General features: G+C 43.1%; 1 protein-coding gene across 5 annotated transcripts in view; it reads right to left on the bottom strand.

Moving 5' to 3' along the window:
- MTMR2 (myotubularin related protein 2) overlaps window positions 1-14489 on the bottom strand; it is a 62493-nt gene extending 48004 nt beyond the window's left edge. For 2 of the 5 annotated variants that reach the window (XM_015625208.3, XM_015625218.3), the window contains exon 1: window positions 14382-14489. In XM_015625208.3, coding sequence (XP_015480694.2) covers window positions 14382-14464 — 83 coding nt within the window. In that variant the 5' untranslated portion in view covers window positions 14465-14489. The other 3 variants (XM_015625238.3, XM_015625259.3, XM_015625228.3) reach the window with 3 other exon arrangements.
- Window positions 14490-22082: the final 7593 nt, after the last annotated feature.

Raw genomic sequence — 22082 nt, 5'->3', positions numbered from 1 at the left:
GGATGCCAAGAGAGCTGAGTCAAATTGATTTGAATTTACAGAAGGGCCATGAATGGAAGCACTTGTAGCACTTTTGCAGTCCTCTTACAAGTATAATGCTGCAGAGGTATCAAGTGCTCCCCACTCACTTCCCAAACTCAGACTGACAACACTCCCTCCCCAATACTTCCAACACTCCTGTTTCCTCAAGAGAAGAAAAAAGTAATACTGAAAAACCTCCTGGGTCACATCAGAGCAGAGAGAGACAAACTGGTGCTTGTTCCCCATGAATATGACTCTGTCCTAGCCAGTACTGGCTGAACTGGCCTGGGACACGCAGCTGTTGCCCACATCAGACTCTCCCATTTGCAGCAGTTCTCTGCAGATCTGTGCTGAGGCTAAGTGGTCCCCACAGTCCTTATTTGTGTATACATACATACTCCTAAGGGTCCTCAGAAGTACCTTGTACACCCCTCTCCAGGCCAGCACTTGAAAGCTCACTTGGCATCTTGCTGGAACCAGGGCCTTGCCGCAGGAGCTGGGCACTCTGTTCTGGCGTCCACTCTGCCGTGGCACCAGAACAGGCTCTGCTGCTATAAATTAAGTTTCAGCATTTTAACACCACCCCTCCCAGGACAGGAATCCCACAGTGACTGGCACCACGTGTGCCCATTATGACAGGCAAGCCTTTTCCAAAGAGATTTTACTGACAGACAAAGGAGTGGTATCTCCAGTGAGCAGGGCTTGGATCTTAATTCTTCACAGCGAAACAGAAACTTGAAACAGACTAATTCTACCTAGACAACAAATGCCACTAGAAACTACCTACAGCATATACCAGATGAAGCCTTAGCCCTCTGAGCACCCAGGAACATCTTTTTAGGCACATGCAGGACAGAGAGCTATTAGTTTCAGGTGAGTTGACTGGAACTCACAATTTTCCTAAACATTTTAAGATCTCAGTTTAACTTTTGCTTGACCTGTGACAACCTCAGAGGGGAAGAACAAAAAGCCATAAATAAATATGCTTTTGAAGGAAGACTGCCAGGCTGCCTTTGGCATTCAGAGAAGGCAGACATTTATATTATATAATAATGTACTCTCGCTATTCAAAAGGGCTGTCAATGTCAAAATTTACCATCATCTAAAAGAGAAGCCATTTTAGCAAACAAATCATGGTGCATGTATGTGATAGACCTAAACCAGCCCCCCCCCAATACCACTTGCCTGAATGAAAAAGTCACTTCTGTTGCCAAGCAAAGCTGGGTCTCAGTCTGACTTCAGTGTTCCAAGAGAGGAAAATGACATTTTTTAAAAGTTGATCCTTCCAAGTAGCATCCTTAGCTGAACATACCGTACATCTTTTCCCATGAGCCATAAAGAGAATGTCCTATATTTTGACTGTGAACGAGCTTTTCTAGGAATGCAAATTTTGGTCTCAATAGTTACACAATGGACTACAGTGTCACAAGCACCGTTCGTGCTCCATTAGTCATTCTTTTATTATTTTTTTAAACTGAAATTCACAAAAGGCCTACAGTGTGTGTACAGCACTTGCTAAACAATAGGCTGATTGTTTAAAATATTTGCAAGATTCCAAGAATAAAGACCAACGCCCAAAGACAAACCAATATGCATATTGGCCATGTAATTAATAACAGCAAGGAGCCTACAGTATCATGCTCTCGTGAATCAACAATCCAGAAAGGTAAAAACCAGGAAGGACAGGAGCTATGAGACCCCCTGAACCAATATTCTCTGATCAGCACAAGACAAATAACTACAAAATTATCTGTATTCATGAGAGAAACAAAAGAGAAGTTCAGTTTCTAACAAGCTCCCAGCTGGTATGGGATGATGCTCAGTTACAAGAGAAAAGAAGAAAAAAAAAAATTCAAGTTGTGATACTTCTGCAGGGAACTGACATTTTGACTCTGCTCCATCAATTTAATTTCAGCCCATATCCAGGGAGTGCAGTTAGTTCCTACCTTCTGAAAATAGGTTGATAATCCAGTATTTTGGTCTGATTCCAGTTCCTAATGGAAATGTTTGAATTGCAAAATACACCCCAGCACAAGCACTTTTAGTTGCAGCATTAAGAGTTTGGGCAGGGAGCGGCAGGCAAGGCAGACATCCTACGTTCCCTAGGTGACACACAATGGAAAGGCAGCCCTGTCCATCTGGCTCTGCCCTAGGCCTTGGGAGGAAGGCTTGACAGACCTCCTAGAGATGGTGCACACATCTGGGTCTGTGCTCTAAAGCTTAGGATTTTCCTGTCACCAGCACAGGCCTCTAGCACTGAACATAAATCAAGACTATAAGATGAAGAAAGGTTCAAAACACAATCCTATTTACTGCCAACATAAACAAGATTGTCTGCTAGAACAGTGCTCCCACCTGCTCTTGTCTGTGCCTTCCTACACACTAGGTTATTGCTATGCTTTTTGGCATCTCTGGTGTTGTTCAGAAGAAGCTAGAGCCTTTCTTTTCAAATATTAAATGCTACAGAGGGCAGGACTAAACTGGAAGTGAAGATCTTGCCTGCCCTGAGAAAACTATTTCTAGGTCAAAAAAATATGGCTGAGGTGGAGACATTCCAGCACCTCAGGCTTCAGATGGCTGAAGCAGTGCTGCAAAGGGACAGACAGAAAGCCATCAGGGAGATTGCTGATTGACAAGACGTCTGGCAAGAGATCTCCTGGGCTGTGATGAACCAGCACACGTCCTGACCTGCAGCTTCCTCTCCCAGACAGCTCAGGCAGCTGCCTCAGCCAAGAGAATCTCCATGCTGCATGACTGCTCTGGTGAAACAGGAATTCACAAATTGAAGCATCTCCTGGTACTACAAGAACACCCACTGTCTCCTAGCCCTGCCTATGGAAAGTGCTGATTCCAGGCATTAGGACTGTCCTGCAGCAGAGAACTAAGATACCAGGGTGGTGCTGCTATCTCCTACATCACAGCAAACCTGGATTTCCCACTGCATCCCATAGGAGAAAGAGAGCTGGCAACATCTGTCTCCACAAGAACTTTGAATAAAGACAAAAGCCTATTGAAATCTTATGGAAATGCTACATACAATTCAAAATCACTCTTGCAGTTAATCAATATTTTTATCTACCTTATAAACATTGACACCCTTCCTTTAAAAACTTATCAGGCCAGAGAAAGACATACAGGTAAAAAACAATCAGGATTTTGATGCAAATTCAGATATTCCTATGTCAAATTACAGAAATTAGCCCAGAACTGGAGAGCAAAGAGAAATTAAAGAAAAACTAAAAACATGGAAACACAGAACATCAAATCTTTTGTTTGCTTGTTAATTTTTATTTTTTAGGAAAAACCTATTAACTTGGTCAAGGAAAGAAAGAGAAACAAGAATTATATTAATGTAAGTGCTTACCTTAGAACAGAAATAAGAACGATCTGTACTCTGGCAGTGCCTCAATTTCTAGTTATATACTAAGAACCAGTTGTGTTTAGATTAACCAAATATACCTGTACTTGTTACAGTTCATGTGCTGTCTCAGTTTTTCTTTAGCTTCCTTCCTAAGTCCCTATTTAAGAAACACCTTAGTTAGAATTTAACACATATTGTTAAACTTTCTGATTTTCTTTAAAACACAACCCCCTCACCCCAATAAAGCTAACACCCACAGGAATTAAAAATACCAGCAATTTACTAATCAATGACATTACTTGTTCATGGGAAAAATCAAAGGAAGGAGGAAAGATTGAATAAATATAGCCAATGTGGAGAGTCTTCTATCACCTAGGAAAACTGTAACACCTTGCTAAGTAATCTTACACAGACACTACGCAGCCATGTGCTCTGCCACATTCAGCTCAGAAAGAAAATACTGGGAACGCCTTTATTCTGTTAGCAGTTCAGCCCCTGCATGAAACTGGTCCCTTGCAAAATCTCAAGGCTCAAGTCAGACAAGTATTCAATAATTTGGGGCTTTATTTCTAGAAATTCTACCTTAGACAACACAAGATGTTTCCAGAAACACAGAGCTCTTGTGTGAGAAGTGAAGACTGAGAAGGGATCTCATCAGGATCTCCAAGGTGGGTGCCAAGAGGACAGTGCCAGACTCATTTTGGTAGTGCCAAGAGACAGGATGAGGAGCAATGGCCAAAAACTAAAACACAAGAAGTTCCATCTCAACATGAAGAACTTCTAGGGTACATGCTGAAAACAAAGGTCTTTCAGATTCTTCTGCCTTGCAGTGAAATGAGGAATACAAACTATGCAGGCTCATCTGAGGATTTTCTCTTCATCAGTTCTCATTCATCTTAAATGAGGGTTCATCTCAGATCACCCACAGCCACTTCCTCCAGCCACTTCTGCTTCCTCAAGCAGAAATCAGTGTATGAGAAAAACCAAGTCACTCAAAAAGGAGTAGGATCAATGAGGTCAGAATAGTTTGTCTCTGGCTGGTGGATAACACAGGTATCTTTGCTTCTACTTAGCCAAGGGAAACCCAGGCAGTAGAGTTTAGACAACTATTTTGCCCTCCTGGAGTGGACCCTTATCCTTCCTCTAATCAATTACTTGTGGAGTATATTGACTCTGCTGAGGGTAGAGAGGTTTTATATACCTACTTCTCATGGAGGTTCAGCAATCTGAACCAGATCCTACCCTGGTTGCCTGAAGATCAGTGTCTTGTGGCAGTTTGTATTTGCTGTGTGTTTAACTGAACACAACCTTTTGTAGATCCCAGAGAAAGCAAAGGGAAATGCAAAAATGAGGGAATAGAATGTATTTTTCCAACTTGAGAGAAGCCTTGCCCAAAACAATATGCACATATTCAATGACATCCTTCTTATCTAGACATTCCCTTGTGTTGAAAATAAATGAAACTTTTTCTGTAAAGGAAGAACTGCTGTGCCCTTCCTTCCTATCTCCATTTTTGCTTAAATGCAAAACTTGTTCACAAGTTACTATTTCTACTCCTCTGTCAAACATGTCTAAAAATGTCCAAATGTTAGAAAAATTATTAGTGACAAACTACACAGATATATACACATACATGGAGAAATATGGCTTAGGAAACCAGACTACAAATCTCTGCTCCCTTCTCAGTTACAAATATATTTAGTTAACATGTAAAAAAGAGGAATGCTGTGAGTTAAGAAATAGCTCCTTCCTTTTTTGGAGTTGAGAACAACCCAAATTCAATGCTCGCTTTGCCCTTACCACAATGAAGGGGAGGGAGTTTTGTGTAGGTAGTCACATCTGAATTACTCACTGTAGGCTCTACTTAGAGTCACTGTGGAGAAACCAAGATGACTCATTCTTCCTCATTGTCTACAAAAATAAAAATAAAAAAAAAAAAAAAAAAAAGAAAAAACACCAACCCAGAGACTACCAGAACTCTATATCAATCCAATCAGATGAGAAAAATCTCCTGCAGGATGCCTGTATTTTTCTGTATGAAAGGTGGAAGTAGAAAATGGAATCAGAATGTAGAGTCTAGAATCAGAGTATGTTTTAACAAAAAAAGGTGAACTCTGTCTTTCTGTGGTGCTGGAGACAGCAGTGATCTGCAGAAGCTGTACCCAAACAGGTGGGAATACTGAAGGCCAAAGACTGCCCTGCTGGCACAAATCCTGAACACACCCACCAACAGTCCCCTCACATCCTCCTCCTCACACCCCAGTGCTTAATGACTACTCTGTTAGCATGTTGCCTCACCTTTGAGGAATAAGACTTGGGGAAGTACTCCCTCATAAGGTGTGGGGGTTCATTTTCAGTGTGGGAGAGATATCAATTCTAAGACTGGAAGATACAGCCTGAATGTTCAAGAACAGTCTACTCCAAAAGTCAACTTGGGTAAAATATCAGCAGATGATCCCACATTTTTCATTCTATTCAAAGAGGTTCTACTTAAAAGTGAGATGCTGATCAGTTTTGATTTGTTAAAGGTATCCATCTGCTGGTTAAATCAACTGATTTTGACAGTCATACTACAGCAGTTCATCTCTGGTACTACAGGTCCCAGTGACCTGCCCTTACCTTCAGCATCTGCTCTCCACAGCAGGCAGACAGGCCCTTCAACCTCACAACTGCACTGAACTCATTCCCAGCCTCCAGCCCTTTCCTGGGCAGATTTAGCTGAATCTGTTCATGAAGGCAATCCTACTACCAATGTGTGCAATCTTTCTCTTCAAGAAGACCACTGAGCAGTGATATCAACTGAAGTCAACAATAGGATTTAGTTATTTAAACAGCAATAAAAACAGCACAAATGCTTTATTTTCACTAAAGGCAGAAGGTACAAATGAGGCTGTGGTTCAGCTCAGTAATTCATGTATCAGTTCATTTTGTACTGGGGTAAAAATGCGACGAACACTTTGATCACAAAACACCAAGCAACGATCAGAGGTATATTCACTCCAGCAGTTATATTTTGTACAGATAAAAATAGTTGGGTTAACCTTTACCCCTGTCATTCAGTACTGCTATTGTTCTTCATAGGCCATAAGTTTTGTAGTGAATTTTCAAGGGGTGTGTCACTTTTGCTTTGCCTTCACTTTTCTTGGCCTGCTTGTAGCTTTGGTTTTACTGGTTTAGGTGTGACCACAATTCCTGTAACTGGTCAGGTATCTATATCCCCCTCTGTTTTATTTTTGTTTGTATGTGGTACAACCACAGCTTTGCACAGACAGCTGTAAAAAGCAGCTGTTCTACAAAGAATATTTACCACTAATGTAGTAACTTTGTAGAGAGAAATTCAACAGCCTGGTACCCAGCAGAGGACTGGAGAAGTGGAGACACAGGATGTGGCATGGAAGAGGAGAAGTGCAGGATAAGAAACAGGGCACAGGCTTGGCACCTGAGACTATGGTCATAAACAAATCACCAATGGTCAACCAAAGAAATGCAGACCTGGAGCTGGACAAAACCAACTTCAGAGAAAACAAAGAAATAGTATCTAATACCCATAAAAGCAACTACATATAGCAAAACCTGAGACACAATGTGGAACTGCAGACCAAAGAAAAAAAGGGAGGAGTGTAAAGTTGTTTCAGCAAACACACTAAAGTGACCCCAGGTGGATCCTACAGAAAAGAGGGAGGAAAAGGAAAAAAGGAAAAAATCAACATGATGAACCTCATACTTCTCCCAGGAAAGGACTCCAGATGCTGACAATTTGCTCTAACACACACTACTACCTGCTGAATAAAATCAGCAATCTTGGAACCCAGTGGAGCAGAAGAAGGGTGAACGTAACACCAGGAAAAGGGATAGAAACCAAGAACTAAAGTATGACAGTTTTAACTGCATTATTATTCTTTGTTTTTCTGTAATAATTGCATCTGGACTAATTATGATTAGACTACGCTAAGAATAAATTCTTTGCTATAAAGGAACGTGCTGCCTTTTTGGCCATGAACAAGGTTTGAATGTAACACTTTGTCTGGACATGCACAGTCTCCACATCACAGTAAATAAATCCAGATAAAAATACTGTTTTATTCTAAACAGGTGTTGCCAGTCTTCCCAGAACAAAGAAAGAAAAAACCTTATAAACTCCTGGTTTTCCAAATAGTTCAGCAGAAATATGATCACACACCCACACCTGACCCAGATCAAATTTGAATCATTGGGTGATCCAGCATTAATGATTCTGGAGCCGTGGCCAGAAGACTACAGAAGGCAGATCTGTAAAGTGGGAGTATTTGTACAGAGCAAACAAAACTACTACAAAATCATCTTGAAGAGGTTGTGGACTCAAAAACTGCTAACACTTTCTCTTCATCAAATATATCAGTGTTTAAAAAGCAATGGCAAAGAATTCACGTAGCAGAGAAGCAAGAGAGAAAACAAAAAAAAGAGCTACCTTGAAATCACTGGAAAGTTACTCAATGAGAACATTCTCTGGCAAAAGTAACTGCAGATGGTAGGAAAGGGAAAAGCAAATACTTGAAAAGTTCCACTGATTTGTTGCAGTCTTTCACTGATTTTTATCTTCAATTAGCTCCCAGTTACTGGAGCAATAAAAAAGCCAGCTGTTATTTCAGTTAAAAGTGAAGATGGGGTAATTACTGTGACAGTGTCTCTCCTGTATTCTCACTTCCCTGGGTTATCCCAGTCATCTCTACAAACCAAGCACTTCATTCCCTCCCTGTCACACTTCCCTCGTGGTGGAATGGGCTTCCTATAGACAAATAAATAGACTTTTTCATGTGCTATATTACGACTACACTTGTAAATAACACCCATATATCAAGGTGACCTCTTCCTTCATTCCTAATGAAGGCCTGTTTGTTTTTCTTGACTAAGCTTTTTAGTAACATAGAATATCCTGAACTGAAAGGAACCCACAAGGATCACTGAATCCTACTCCTGACTCAACAAAAGCCCTTTGGTGTATGGATCAGGTCTCTTTTTACACTGCTGATGCCCTCAACACTGAAAAACCAGTGACAGTAAAGCAGGTCATCAGGAAAAGATTAATGAAAAAGAAGATGTGGACAATCGATTTGCTGAGCTATTAAAGAGGTATTATGACCTTTCAAAATGCAGTTCTTGCCTGCACACACGAGGTGTAAGAGAATTAGAAAAGGAAGGGAGATGATAAAACATCAGAAATAGGTAACAAAATATGTTCCAGACAGGTGTTAACCTATGAGGAGTACAATCATGCAACAGATAGGAATTGCATAATTTGACATTGTCAGGTCATCCACAGTCCTAAAATTCAGGTTCTGTAATTGCACCCATGCTGTAAATAGCCTGTAGTTAAGTAACTACATGTACAACTCAGCACTGTCTAGCAAACAGACTGCTAGTCAACATAGCATTACCATCTCTCTTCAGAGAAGGCAGCTCTTGATGGGACTCAAGAGAGTCGTGTTCTGAGCCTACCCTCACTCCTCGCCAGTTGTCAGATCTGGCCTCATGTCTCCAGTTTCTCATCTCATCCTTAGGCTTTCTCACTCTGTGCCCAATCTCTCAGCAAGGAGTCTCAGTACTCAACTGCACTTCCAAGAGGTTAGTAAAATTATCCACCAGGCATTATAAAAAATAGAGTAGTCCTGGCTTAGGCACAATTAAATAGCTGGTCCCTGTCTCTCCAACACAGAAAGCGCATCACCATCTGTACAGCAGTTAGAACTACTATACTGTAAATTCCTGTGAGGCTTTTGAACACCAGTGTAGTCTTAATTACAATACAATGAACAGGTGAGTGTCAATTGTATTTTACATTCTCAAATGGAAAATATGCTTAAACCCAAATATTTTTTTCATCAATAAAAAGCATTTCATTGAACAGTCAGAACTGGGACCAAGAGATGTGCATGCACCTGGCAGAGGAAAGCTTTTAAGCTGAAGGTCTTGCACTCTGAGACAAGTAGAAATGGTTTCTGCTTAATGCAGGAGCAGAAGTGTGCATGGCAAAGATTGCTAGTAAAAATAATTTGTGAATTCTTTAGAGTGAAAGACTAAAGTCTTTTACACTAAATGTTATTTTCATTATTCTCTGTCCCAAACCCTATTAAAAAGATTCTCCTCATTTTTCACATCTATAGGCAGAAAGAACTGCTATTTATCTTCACAATACACAGTACTCCAGAAAAAAACACCCCCATCTCAGAATGGACTTCAGTTGCAAATAAGTGTTAGAAATTATCACTCATTTATTAAAATCAATTACAATGAGCCCATCTGGAGTCGCTAATTGGTTGTAGATATAGTGTCAAGTTCCTGAGATGCAAAACCAGTTCATTATCGACACTCAACCAGCAACGTACTTGTCTTTACTGGTAACAACTCTTCAGAAATCTTGCTTTGCACTTACATGAAATTAAATGCAAGAAACGCTCTCAAAACCCATGAGGAAAATGACAGCTACTTGCATTTCACTGAACACCAGAACTGGCAAAAATACTCCCTTTCAAACTCTAACTTCAATGACTCATCACAAAACAACTCAATCAGCAAAGCTTATACATCTGGTAGCAATGTGGTGCTACAGCTAAAGCCCTCCTCAGCCAACAGCTCACAGACCCAACTCCTTCCAGCATCACTCTCACCCATGGGGAAAGAATTCCTTCAACATAGCCTTAAATCAGACCAGGTATTGACAGGGCCTTATTTGAGACAAGGGGGGTGTTCATACCTCATGGAGTTACTGGTTCAACAAACCTTGCTGCACTGATTTACACCGAGTTTCTGTTTTCAGACTTATCCCTGAAAACATAAAGACAAGGAGCATGATTGCTCTCATATGCTTCAGTAAAAGTGCACTGCATAGGATCCACCGTGTCTGCAGACCTCTGTGGATGATAAACATCAGAACAAAGGTGATAACAAGGAACCAAGAAAGCAGTAACATGGAGAACTGCTACAGTCAAGCTGATGGGAAACATCTACCCACTGCCTTGTCTTTCTCTCATTTTATACTGATGTTGAAATATCACTGACATCTCCTAGAGCAGATTTTTTACAGTACAGTCACCTCCACGCTTTTGCATAGGCAATACAAATTTATCTTCAGCAGACCTAACAGAAAGCCTCTTAGATATCCTACTGGAGCATTGTTCAGACTGAACTGTGATATGCTTTTTCTGAGGAATGCAGAGAGATATATGCTCATTCAGAAACTACAGAACATAACCACACAGAGTGCATGAACAAAGTGCCTAATCACTTCTCATGTATAGTAAATATATGAAGTTTGCCACCACTTTTTTCCCTAAAGTCACGTGTTCTGCTAAAGTCACACAAAACTCAATCTGGCTTTCCTTTCACAAAATGAAAAGATTATGGTAGAATTTTGTTGGCTGTTCCTTTGAATTCCAGAGGTCAGAGGGTCCATATGCAACCTCAAATCTGCAAAAACAACAATACAACAAACCCACCCACAAATTCATTTTAAGAATGGTCTTAGAAGAAGTCTGAATAACCAGTACAGCTGAACTGTGTTTATCACTCACTCACCTAGGATTCTCAGGCCATTCTAGAGATATAAAAGCAGTCCATAACACTGAGAAAAGCTTGCTCTTCTGGACATAACCATACTGTAGCTCATCAAATGTTTGAATCAGTGTTTTACCTCACGCCGCCTTCCGTCTCATGGGTTGTTTGTGGACAGACACTGCAGACACACTTCTTTCAAGCTGCTAGTCAAATACCACCACAGCTCTTTATGAGTAGCTGGCTCATGGTCATGTGTCTTCCATGAGAACAGGGCAGAAGGGGAATGTCCAGCCTAAGTACTGACCTTTAGAAACCACAGAGAGCTGCAGAACCCCGTCCCGTGCCACATAAAGCCAGCACTGGGTGAGACAGCTGAGACTTGAAAAGCAGAACAGCTGTTTCAGCACAACTATGAAGGCAGCTGAGTTAATTAGCTGTGACCTGCTCATCTGAAACTAACTCGGCACTTTCACAGAGAGCTGGCAATTTTTTACCCTGTACAAACAATTACACTGCAAGTCTCACTTTAGAGTTTTTCAAATGTTTTTCTAGTTGGGACAGAAAGTAGGTAACATTTGTTTAATTATTCCTACATCTTCCTCAAGGACCAGAGGTATTGCACATTACTAGGGTCTACTAAAATATCAAAGCAACTTTCACTGTCAAATGCCTTTACTGCCATATCTCATGTGCTTTATTAAAAGACAAACCTATAATGTTCTTCAGTACACTTATTCAAATGTGTAGCCTTATGTATAATTAAACTCTATCAACCATGTCTACTTGAGGAGCTAGATCTTAACTACCTCTAGAAATAATAACACTTCTAACCAGGAGCTGAGAGAATCCAAAGAATAGACTGCTTTATGTATTTTGTATTAGCAGCTTTCCAAGTCTTCTAGATCTTGCACAAAACAATTCAGTAACTACAACTCAGTAAGGCTTCACATGGCTAGGTAATGGTGATTCTGGGATGAGTGACCTCTGAGTCATTTTTTGTTTTTTGCTCCTTTTAAATAAAATAGATTATCAAAACTGATGACAGCATACTCATGATTCATTGTGTTCCTCACATCACCCCCAAAGCTACCTTCTTCTTTTTAAATAAAATAGTTTGGTGAAAATGTGTCATAGGTTACAATTTGAAGCTGGTCTAGCTGTTAGATCACAATCACAGAAATTAAAATAAGTATATTTCAATGCATACGAATAGTCCAATTAGCTTCAGAAAATTATTCTGATGTATAAAATCAAACTGCAATACAGCTTTAATGAAAAAAACAACCCAATGATAATCAATCTACTGTCCAATTCATAGACAATTATTTATTTGTGCATACGCATCACTAGATTGGCAAGGGAAGCTGATAATAAACATTCTGAAGGTCACCAGGCATCTCTCATTACAAGACCCTAGTTTTATTTTTTTATTATTTTGCCCTGACCTTGAACCATTTTAGTTAAAAAGTTTCACAGCATATACCAACTCAAGATAAGGGTGTTTTTATTAATAATTACAGATGAAAAACATTAATCTATTTAAAATACCTATATTTTATTTGGAGTACATTAAATCCCTCACCCAACTGGATAGCTTTCTTCTATGGGTTCTAGATCTTCAAGCAGAGACTTGAGATTCTGAAAGCTTTTGAACAAGCTTTTTTTACATCCCAAGAAATCTGTTAAGAGTCTGGGCCTTTGCAGGGCTTGGAGGACACAGCCTTGTGCATGCTCAACAGGAACAGATTTATCATCTCAATTTCCCCATGGTTCCATTTGTGCAGGGCATGCTGCCGAGAGGCTCAGCAGGAGCTTCCTTGTAGCTACTGGCTCTTCTGAGTTAAGCTCTCTTTAGTGTCCATAGGCCTCTTAGAGTGAATGACCTCCAGATGGGTCCAAGTTGCCTGAGCTGATGCAGAGATAAAAAGAAGAATATATTGGGTCAGTTAGGTAAGGGGGAAAAAAGCCTGCAGGCATCTGGCGGGCACTGGTAGAACTGCACAAGGAAACCAGTACAGAGAGCAGGGAACAGAAGAATTTGATGAAGAAGGGTGAAATGTGGGTCAGGAGTCATGAAGGACTCAAGAATGAAGAAACCTGGGCACTGCCTGTCTGAGGAGCAGCTGGGTAATAGCCAAGCATGGGAGTTCTGAGACGCTGGCAACAAAGTGGCCACCAGCATCTTGGGCTCTAAGAGGCAGAGCCAGGAGATCCAGGGAAGGATCCCCTTCTACTTGGCTTTCAGTAGAGCATTTCTGGAATACTGCATCCAGGTATTAGCCCCACAGCACAGGAAAGTCACTTTGGAGCTAGAGGAGCACCACTGGGATAGCAGGGCTGGAGCACCCTGCCTGTGTGGACAGACTGGGAAGAGACTGCTTTGGGGGACCCAAGAAGCAGCCCCTGTGCTCCCAGTGCCAGTGGAAGATACACAGGAGATACAAAAGGGCTGTTCAGAGAGGCTGTGTGCACTTCACCTTTGTAGGTTTTCAAGACCAAACTGGGTAAAAGCCAGAAGCAGCCTGATCTGATCTTAAAGCTGTCTCTGGTACAAGCGGGACGCTGGACTCAGGGATGCTGAGATCTCCTCAGCCTGAGTTATCCTGTGATCCTACAAACTGGGCATGGCAAGAGCAGCCAGACCGAGACAGGACAACCTTCAGCAGCCATCAGGATATCCTGCTCCCGGGCTCTACCACAACACCAGGGCTTCCCATACCACAAGCCCTCCCAATGCCTGCCCTGGCTACCCTACTTGCAACCTTCTCCACCAAACACAAGGCCCAAAGCAGGATGTGCTTTCAGTCACGACATTCATATATCACTGGTAGCTCATGGAGGGTGGGAAGAAAATAAAAGTCTCCTTTCGCTTCCATGGACCTTGAATGTACTCACGTGGCATTACAAATCATTCAGACAGCAAAGTCAAGCTCTCAGAAAAAAAACATGGTGGCAAAACCACAGACGCTCAACACGTCACAGGAAACGGGGAGCACAAGGCCTGGCGTGGGCACGGCAGCGTGCTGAAAGGCAGCTCCCAAGTGGGTGCCGCGCCTGCCCTTCCAGCAACGCTTCCCTGTGCTGCCCATCTCCCAAATCCCTCCACGCAGCTACCGAGGGCACCTGCCTGTGCAGGAATTTACCGGGAGCCTGGCGGAGATAGCATCGCCTGCTCTGCTTAAAGGCCTGAAAGAGAGGGCCGCAGCCGAGCGGAGCCCACGCCTGCCTTCCTGCTCCGTCACCCCACAGCCACCCCCAGCGCAGGGACACCCCAGCAGAAGAGAGCCGACCCCAGGGAAACGCAGGAGCCTGCTGTCCACGGAGGGAGCAAACAGCACCAGCTCCATCCCTTCGGTTTCCTTTTCCCTGGCGGCCCCTCCCCGCTCCCTCCCTCTGCCCCCACGCCCCGCGGTGGTCCCCGGCGGCCGAGCCCCGCGGGCGGGGGCGATGGCTCTGCGGCGGGCGGTACCTGGACAGGGAATCGCCGCTGGGCGGCCGCGCCGCCGCCGCCCGCCCGGCGCCGAGGCTCTCGCAGCTGGAGCTGCCCTCCATGCCGGGCGGCCCCGCGGCGGGCGCTGGCCCCGCGTCCCTCAGCCCTGCGGCCGGCGCCCGGCGGGGCGGGAAGCGGCCATGCTGGCCCGGCGTGCCGCGCGGGGGGCGGGCAGAGGCGGGGCGCCGAGGGGGCCGAGCCGCCGCTGCCGCCCTCAGGGCCGGCCCTCAGGTGGGCGCGGGGCTCGGATCGTGGGCGTGCGGAATGGGCCGCCATCTCCCTTTCTGTCCTCTTTAGAAGCAAGGGAAGGTGGCAGCTCCCGGGTTTCATCCCCGGAGCACGGTGGGCGTTCCTAAGAGCAAAGAAATGGTCTCTCTCAAGCATCCCTGTTGAAGTCGGCTCACCTTTGTTTCCAACAACCCGGCTTTCCAACTGGGTTGTGTACCCACAGCTAAAACAGTCGTGCCCCTCACATTTGTAACTTGCCTCTGTCTGCTCGAGAATCCTCACTGAGTCCATCGCTGAGCTGGGTGGAGCAGGGGCTCTGGAAGGTGGCCGGTCACAATCGCACGAGACAAGGCCGCAGGCATCCTCTGTGAGGGTACCCGACGGAAAGCTCCAATGCATCCATGGCCGTCTGTGTCCGGAAGGATTTGCAGGCGCAGTTCGGTATCAGGTGTTCTGCAGGAAGAGCCATGATACGTCCAGGTCCTTGAAGCAATCGAGGAGGGGGGAAGTGATCTTGGCATTGCTTACAAGGACTGCGGGACTGCATCTTAACCTTCCCATATCAAGGATGCAGATGTCTCTCAAATGTTTAGCTGTTTTGACAAGAATCTCAGGAGGCAAAAACAATGAACCACTGGGGATGTGTTAGGAGGCTGCTGGCCTTCGAGAAAGGCCTGATTGTTGGTAAAGAGCATCTGATGTTAAGAGCATCCATTCAGATGGACCTTCCTGTTTTAAATACTACCTTAAAACTGGATAAACCCTGTATCTTCTAAGCAGTTGTATACTCTGTGGTTGTGGAATGATTACTGAAACATCATCCTTCTTCATGCTCCAAGGAATCAATTAGTTTATGTTTTTCTCTTTGTTGTTTCCCATTTTGTCCTGTCATCAGAAGTCATGCAGGATGCTGAAGCAGGTTCTCAGCATCCCCACCTGATACTGCATGATCCAGCTGTGAAACTGCCTCTGCTACTCTTTCCTTTAGTCTCTATCAGCTGCTGTTGAGCAAGGTTGATGTGGGTTGGTTTTGAAGCTGGTTTGAAGCTAAACTTGAAAATGCAGCTTTGTTGAAGCAGGGTTTATTTTTGTATTTTTCATTTGATCTTCTGAGCAAAAAGTTACCAAATTGGCAGATGAGTTTTGGGGGAGAGTTTCAGCCTAGAAAATCAAATTCATGGAGGCTTCCCTAAAATTAAAACTGGTTTATGGTTAAAAGTGAGATCCTTGTTTAAAAAATAAGCTAATTTCTAGTGGTTTATTGCAGCGTTAAAATCCAAACAAAATGCTTTGACATCATTACAATTGAAAGATCCATAGACCTGTGCTGATTCTGTTCCAGCTATAAAATTATTTTAAATGTTCATCTTTTTTCCTCCCCTCTGCTTAGGGACAATGAACATTTTAGAAGCACAATTTATTAATAAAAACCTAGGTACACGTGTACATACTGTCTCTTTGCCTCTTCTGTTTAGCTTTCCGTCCACACCTGTGTCCAGCTAGCAGATGGTGTCCTCTGTGGGAACATGTGGGCAGGGGGTGCTGGGGCAGCAGCACTTCAGCATCTTTGCTAAGCAGTCAGGCAGTTCCTGGTAGCCTTTTCCCACTGGTGTGCTCTCTTCCCAGCTTTTCCGGGGATGGAGTTCCTGGTGGTAGTAACCCTTGGGAGAGGTCAGCGCTGTAGAACTAGCACAAAGCAGTGTATGTCTCCCTTTCAAATCTTATCAAATAGCCTTGTGGTGAGTTGGTATTACCTCTATTCCCTCTGCTAAGCTTAGTTTGATAGAGGTGCAGTTATTTAAAAAAAGTCAAGTAGGAATAAAAACAATATATAAACCTCCATTGCTGTGTGAAAGTATTAGAGTGCCTTCCTTTCTTCCTAATTTGCTATTGATGTGGCATCTCTAAGTAGTTTATTGATGAAGTACTCTATTTGCTTTTCACTGCCCTGTTTTGTTCTTGGCCTTACCCCCAGGGCCTGTGAAACCCTTTAGAAATTCCCACTGGTGCTTTGTAAATGAGAACAAAGCTAATCACCTCCTGCATCTCTCCTGCTGCTGAAAGAAACTAGCAGTCTGCTCAGTGAGTCTTTCTGCTCAACAATACCACAGTTTCAAAGTCAGTCAGAATATTCTCTCTGTGAAATGTGTTACCTCAGGGCTCTTAAAAGTGATGGAGAATTAAATAAAGGCCTGACATAACCAAAACCAATTAAGGACAATTCACAAGACTGTTGTATAACTGATGCAAAATAAGTGCAGTTCAGTCTGTTAACCTACTTTTGCTTGTCACATCCCCTACCATTATCTTACAAGTATCATTTGGGTACGTTGGGGTTTTTTTTTTGTTTTTTTTAATGAGGGAATGTTCTGTCATTTTGTGATTTCAACACAGGAAACGGTAAAATTAACATCATGGCTAAATAATAAAATTATCTCTGTTCATCTTTAATGCCATGTGGCTGACACAGCTGAGTGATATCTGAAAGAGCAAATGACAAGGAACTTCCTTGAATCAAAGGTACAAACTATTAATTCCAATTAAAATACAAGCAGATATCCTCCTATACTTCCTGAAATTGTATGTGGTTGTAGCATATACAAAGTGAAAAATACATAGCCCCAGGCTTTCTTAGGTGTTTAGAGTCTGTCAAAGCTGTTGTGAGCACATCACAAAAGAGGATAATTTTATGTACCATGTAAAACATGATTAAGTGTGGGGAAGTAGGACTTTTGCTACAGTCCTTCTGGGTGAAAGTGAGATGCTATTTGTATCCATTGTATTTAAACTGTGTGTCTGTTGAATTAAGAACTTTCTAGCTATGTATGTACGTGTGGTCCATACATCTGCTATATCAATGTGCCAGATGTTATGAATCCAGATGTTCTCGTTCCTGGATTAGCTCCTCAGCTTTGCTGCTGCACAGCCAAGCACAGATCTGTTGTGTCTCACACTGCAAGCATGGGGCTCACCAAAGCTAGGGACAGTCACACATCCTCGACATCCTGGCACAACCTTTTGCAGGGGTCTCATGGGGATGTTTGGCTGTGGTCTGTGACTGCTTGACTAAATGTCCCTGGAGCAGAGAAGGAATCATGCTTCTACAGTGATCAAAGGGTAGACCATGAAGCATGATCGTGTACTCAAACGATCCACTCTGAGAAAGCTTGCTCCCCTGCTGCAGTCTTTGTCATAACCTGTGCTTACATGGTACAGCTCATCAGACATTCCCCTCCCTCCCCCTCTTCCCATCACACAACTCATCCCATGGTTGAAAGGCCTATTAATAATAAGGGAGTCGGAGTCCTAATCCCTTCTGAAAATGATCATCCTGTCCCTTTTGCTCCAACCCCAACACTAAAATCTTATCCATCCTAAAACTAGCTCTCTTTGCTGCAGCTATATGGATTTCCCATGTTTTGCCACTATACTCATATATTCCTGTGCCCTCTTAGGCAGCTCATGGCAAAGGCAGCTTCACACATTGTGCCTTCTCTAGTCTAGTCCCCATCAATGAGTCCAAAAAATTTGCAGCATGACTCAGTCCCATAATTGTTCTGAAAACCACACTGCCAGAGACACCTTTGTGTCTCCTTTGATTCACTAAAATGGTTCTGAGATTTATTACATTTTCTTGTCTTCTTGATCTACAGCTTAAGGGCAGTGGGCAGCCGATAAAAGATTCTCAGTACCTTGGGAAGGGCGGATTGTCACTGGTGAGATCCCACTGTGATCTATGATCATCAAATCACAGTAGAGGTGGCATGTGTTCCTTTTGTCAAGCCCCATCAACTGATAAAGTATGAGGTCAGAAACAGCAAGAGCTTTGGCACAGGCAGAGAGGTTGATGAAGAACAACTTTCTGTGGCTGTGATTTGGAACTAGAGCTGCTTGTGGTTGCATGAACATCTGTTACAAAATGGTCCTAGGGTAAATGCACAGATTTGGTCCTGCTGATGCATAATGCCTTTGCTGTTTAAGTTGGAAACTAGTCAAAGCAAAGAGAGGGACTTAGGACTTTCAGCTACACTTAAGTTGTCACTGTGTCTCCAAGGTTACTATACTTCTGGTTAACCTGATCAGAGTGGTCCCCTGAGCTCACCCACAGTGTGTTTCTTTACTGGCTATGATGGCAGCCCAACAGTGCTTTTGCCTTGCACCCCTTCCACGTTTGACAGAAGCAGAAGCTAATGATCAATGACTCCTTAACACTTTTTTTTGGCCACTTGTTGTTTTTTATTTTTTGTTCAGTCATGCACGTATTGATGCAAGGTGATACAGACATGGGGCTCTGGACTCAGCCTGGACCTAATCCTGTACACTATAGTTTGTTACCTGTTTATGAAGCACTCTTGATGGGCATACTATTTTGTTCTTCCTGCTGCTCTGTCTGTGTACTGCTTTCTTATCCTCACTCCCACCACCAGCTCATGGCTGTCCACAGAACAGTCAGGCATTAAATATGCCACAGGCTAATGAGTTCCATCAGGTTCCATCCCAGTGTGTGCTCAGTGTGCACAGTCCGCTGGAGTTGGGCAATTCACCTGGCTTTTAATTGCCTGATGCTTTTAATTCTCGATGGCCTGTGCATTATTGCTCCATAGCCTGTGTTTGCTTACAGCTACCAGTGTTCGATGGTACCAGTGCAGTCCAAGGCTGTAGTGCTGAGCAGACAGGGAGCCTGAGGGCTGTCGGCACCTGGAGAGCTCCAGGCCTTGGGCTCTAGGGGCAGGACTTCCACTACATGCTGCAGAACACACAGATCAATGTTTTGTGTCAATTCAAATAAAGCATCTTTTCTCCTGAAGGGCTAAATAAATCACAGCAGCTGTCTGGCTGTCTACAGGTTTGGGCTGTTGCACTCCAGCAGCTCCTTGGCATCTGTGTAATGGTCTCCAATTTGACAACATGAAGTAAGAAAGAATTACTCACAGGAGTTAAATTTGAATTTTCTGGTGCTTGTTAAACCCCTACTGATGGAAATAAATGTATTTCCAGAAGCTGTAGGGCGATCAGGCAGGAAGGAAGGATGAGTGGGCAAGAATTGGTTTGGTACTGTCAGACATTAGGAGGGTGTCTGAAGTCCCAGCGCTTGCAGACTTTGAGATGGGGAAAAGTGTTCACATGGAGGAGAAAAGTCTCTGTACCTCTTGGATCTCAAAACTGTGTTTTTCAGTCCTGATTTGTACACCAATTTTCAAGCAAACATTCATTTTAAATTAAGTAATTTTATGTCTACATTGTCTGGAATAGTGCTGTCTATATTGCCTATGTGCACAGAGACTTCTCCAAGCGAGATTTTAATCTGCAGCTGCTATGTTTAATAGCTACAATTAGGGAAATGGTTAAGAATACTTGATTTTATCGTATTTATACTTCCTTTTCTGTAAAGGAAGATGCACATTTGTGGTAGTGTTTTAATGAAACACAATAAAATGTTGATGGTAAGATCTGCAGATGATATTAAAAATGAGAAGGATGCTTCTTAATCTTAAGAATATTTTATATTCTTAAGAATATAAAACACAGTAGAAATTAATTCCTTTTGTTTCTCTTTTATTTACCTTGATGGATCAAACTTTTATGTGGAAGGCTCATAGTTTCTTTTAAAAGCAACAAGGTGTTATGCTCTAGTGATGAAAGAGCTGAGGAGTTTAACAGTAAGTGCATTTAAAATGAAGTATTTGAGACTGTTTCATTGTCTGCTCTGTGTAAGTTACCTGTGTGCAGTGTGTGAGCTGTAGAAAATGTTCAGGAAGCTACTGAAGACTCATTAAGCCCATGGATACAATGAGAGAAGCTTATTGCCATTTCCAATGGAACTAAAATTTGGAAAAGGCAGATCACAGGGCCTTAACGGATCCAGTTGAGAACCAGGCTAAATATTGCAGAGATGAGACAAGACTGTTCCAGAAGGAACTGGTTCTGTTGTGAGCAGCAGCCAATTTGCTCCACCCAGCTCCATGGCCAGCATCCCCCTGACCACTTTTTATTTTAGCAATGTGTACCTACCTAGGGAGTTGTCTCTCTGACTTCAGGACCATTGCACACCCAGTATAAGGATGCTGTGCAATACTTCTAGGAGCACCAGACTGCTGGAAAGGGGAGCAAGTGTGTGCTTCTCCCAGGAAGGTGGTAGTGAGTGGCTAGTCAGGGAAGTGCACACTGCAGGAGCCTGCAAAGTCCTACAAGTGGTCTCAGACTTTAATTTTGACATAAGCTGAGAATGCTAGTTGCTGTTACTGTTCTCCTAGGCATGAACAGCTCTCCTCTTGAAGCTGGCTTTAGCGAAGAGAGCAGTCAGCTTTTATCTATTCCGCCACCTGTTTGATTGATGAATACATAAATCTGTGTTGTGTTGATCAAAGTAATGCATGAAAGAAATATTTAGGATGCAATGCCATATGTACCAAAAGTTAGGAAATGCCTGGTTCTCAAATTTCCTGGTATAACCTAAAGGGATCTCACTCAGACATCTCATCTCTGTCTGGATGCAGGGAAGGTTTGGGGCAGTAAGCATAAAGGAACTGTGCAATTAGGAACCGGTTTTATGCCTGCACATAAGTGCAGGCTTCACAGACAACACCAAATATGCCACTTCTGGTCATAATTCAGCATTTGGATGTCAGCTGCTTTTACCCTGCATAGCAAGGCTCTGATGCAGTGCTGAAATATAATATAATAATATTATATATAATAATATAATTCTGAAGTTTGTGAAGGCCAAAATTAGCATTAGTTATCTTATGTGAGTGTACTAAGTTACCTTACTATTATCTACAGTGAGCCACCTCTGAACCCTCAGTACGGTAACTGAGAGACTTTGGTGGTCTTGATACCCTCATTCTGCTTGTGCACATCTGTATGGTTGGGGTCTGGGATGTTTGAAAAGGATTGCTGTCTCATGTGTTTGGCTCAAAAGGTAAGAAGGAGCACAATCCAGTATCCTCTTTCCTGCCCTTTAAGGACAAGGGCCTTGGGTCCCTGCAGTTTGGGAGACTGAGAAGGACATAAACTGCTGGTGGCGAATGTATGAAGGAAGATGCTAGTCCTCATTTCTTAGCTGGAATTTTTGACCCTGACAAGGAAGGAAAAGGATGAGAAGTGAGTTTTAGCGCTGGATACGTTGGCACTGCTGTGGAGGGAGAATAAAAAAACCTAAGGCAACTGTTCTTTTCTTTCCCCTGCTCAGGGATGGCATCCCTCAGTCCGTCATGGGGGCCCCAGGGTGGTGTGATAAGATGGTGACATGAAGCACAGTCCTCCACCATCTCCCAGCTGCAACTGCTCTGGCAGCTCAGCTGTGTCTCTGTGCAGTATGTGCTGCTGTTCTGCCAACAGGCTCAGCCCATCCTCAGCATGCTGACAGACAAGCTCAGGTGACTGGGGAGCAGAGACAGTTTGGAAGCTGATGCTTTGGCTGGGACATGTTTGCTTTGGCAAACTCTGCTA

Source organism: Parus major, chromosome 1 (assembly GCF_001522545.3).
Source record: "Parus major isolate Abel chromosome 1, Parus_major1.1, whole genome shotgun sequence".
NCBI lineage: Eukaryota > Metazoa > Chordata > Aves > Passeriformes > Paridae > Parus > Parus major.
The sequence above is the reverse complement of the archived record's forward strand: the minus strand, read 5'-3'. Positions and strand labels throughout refer to the sequence as shown.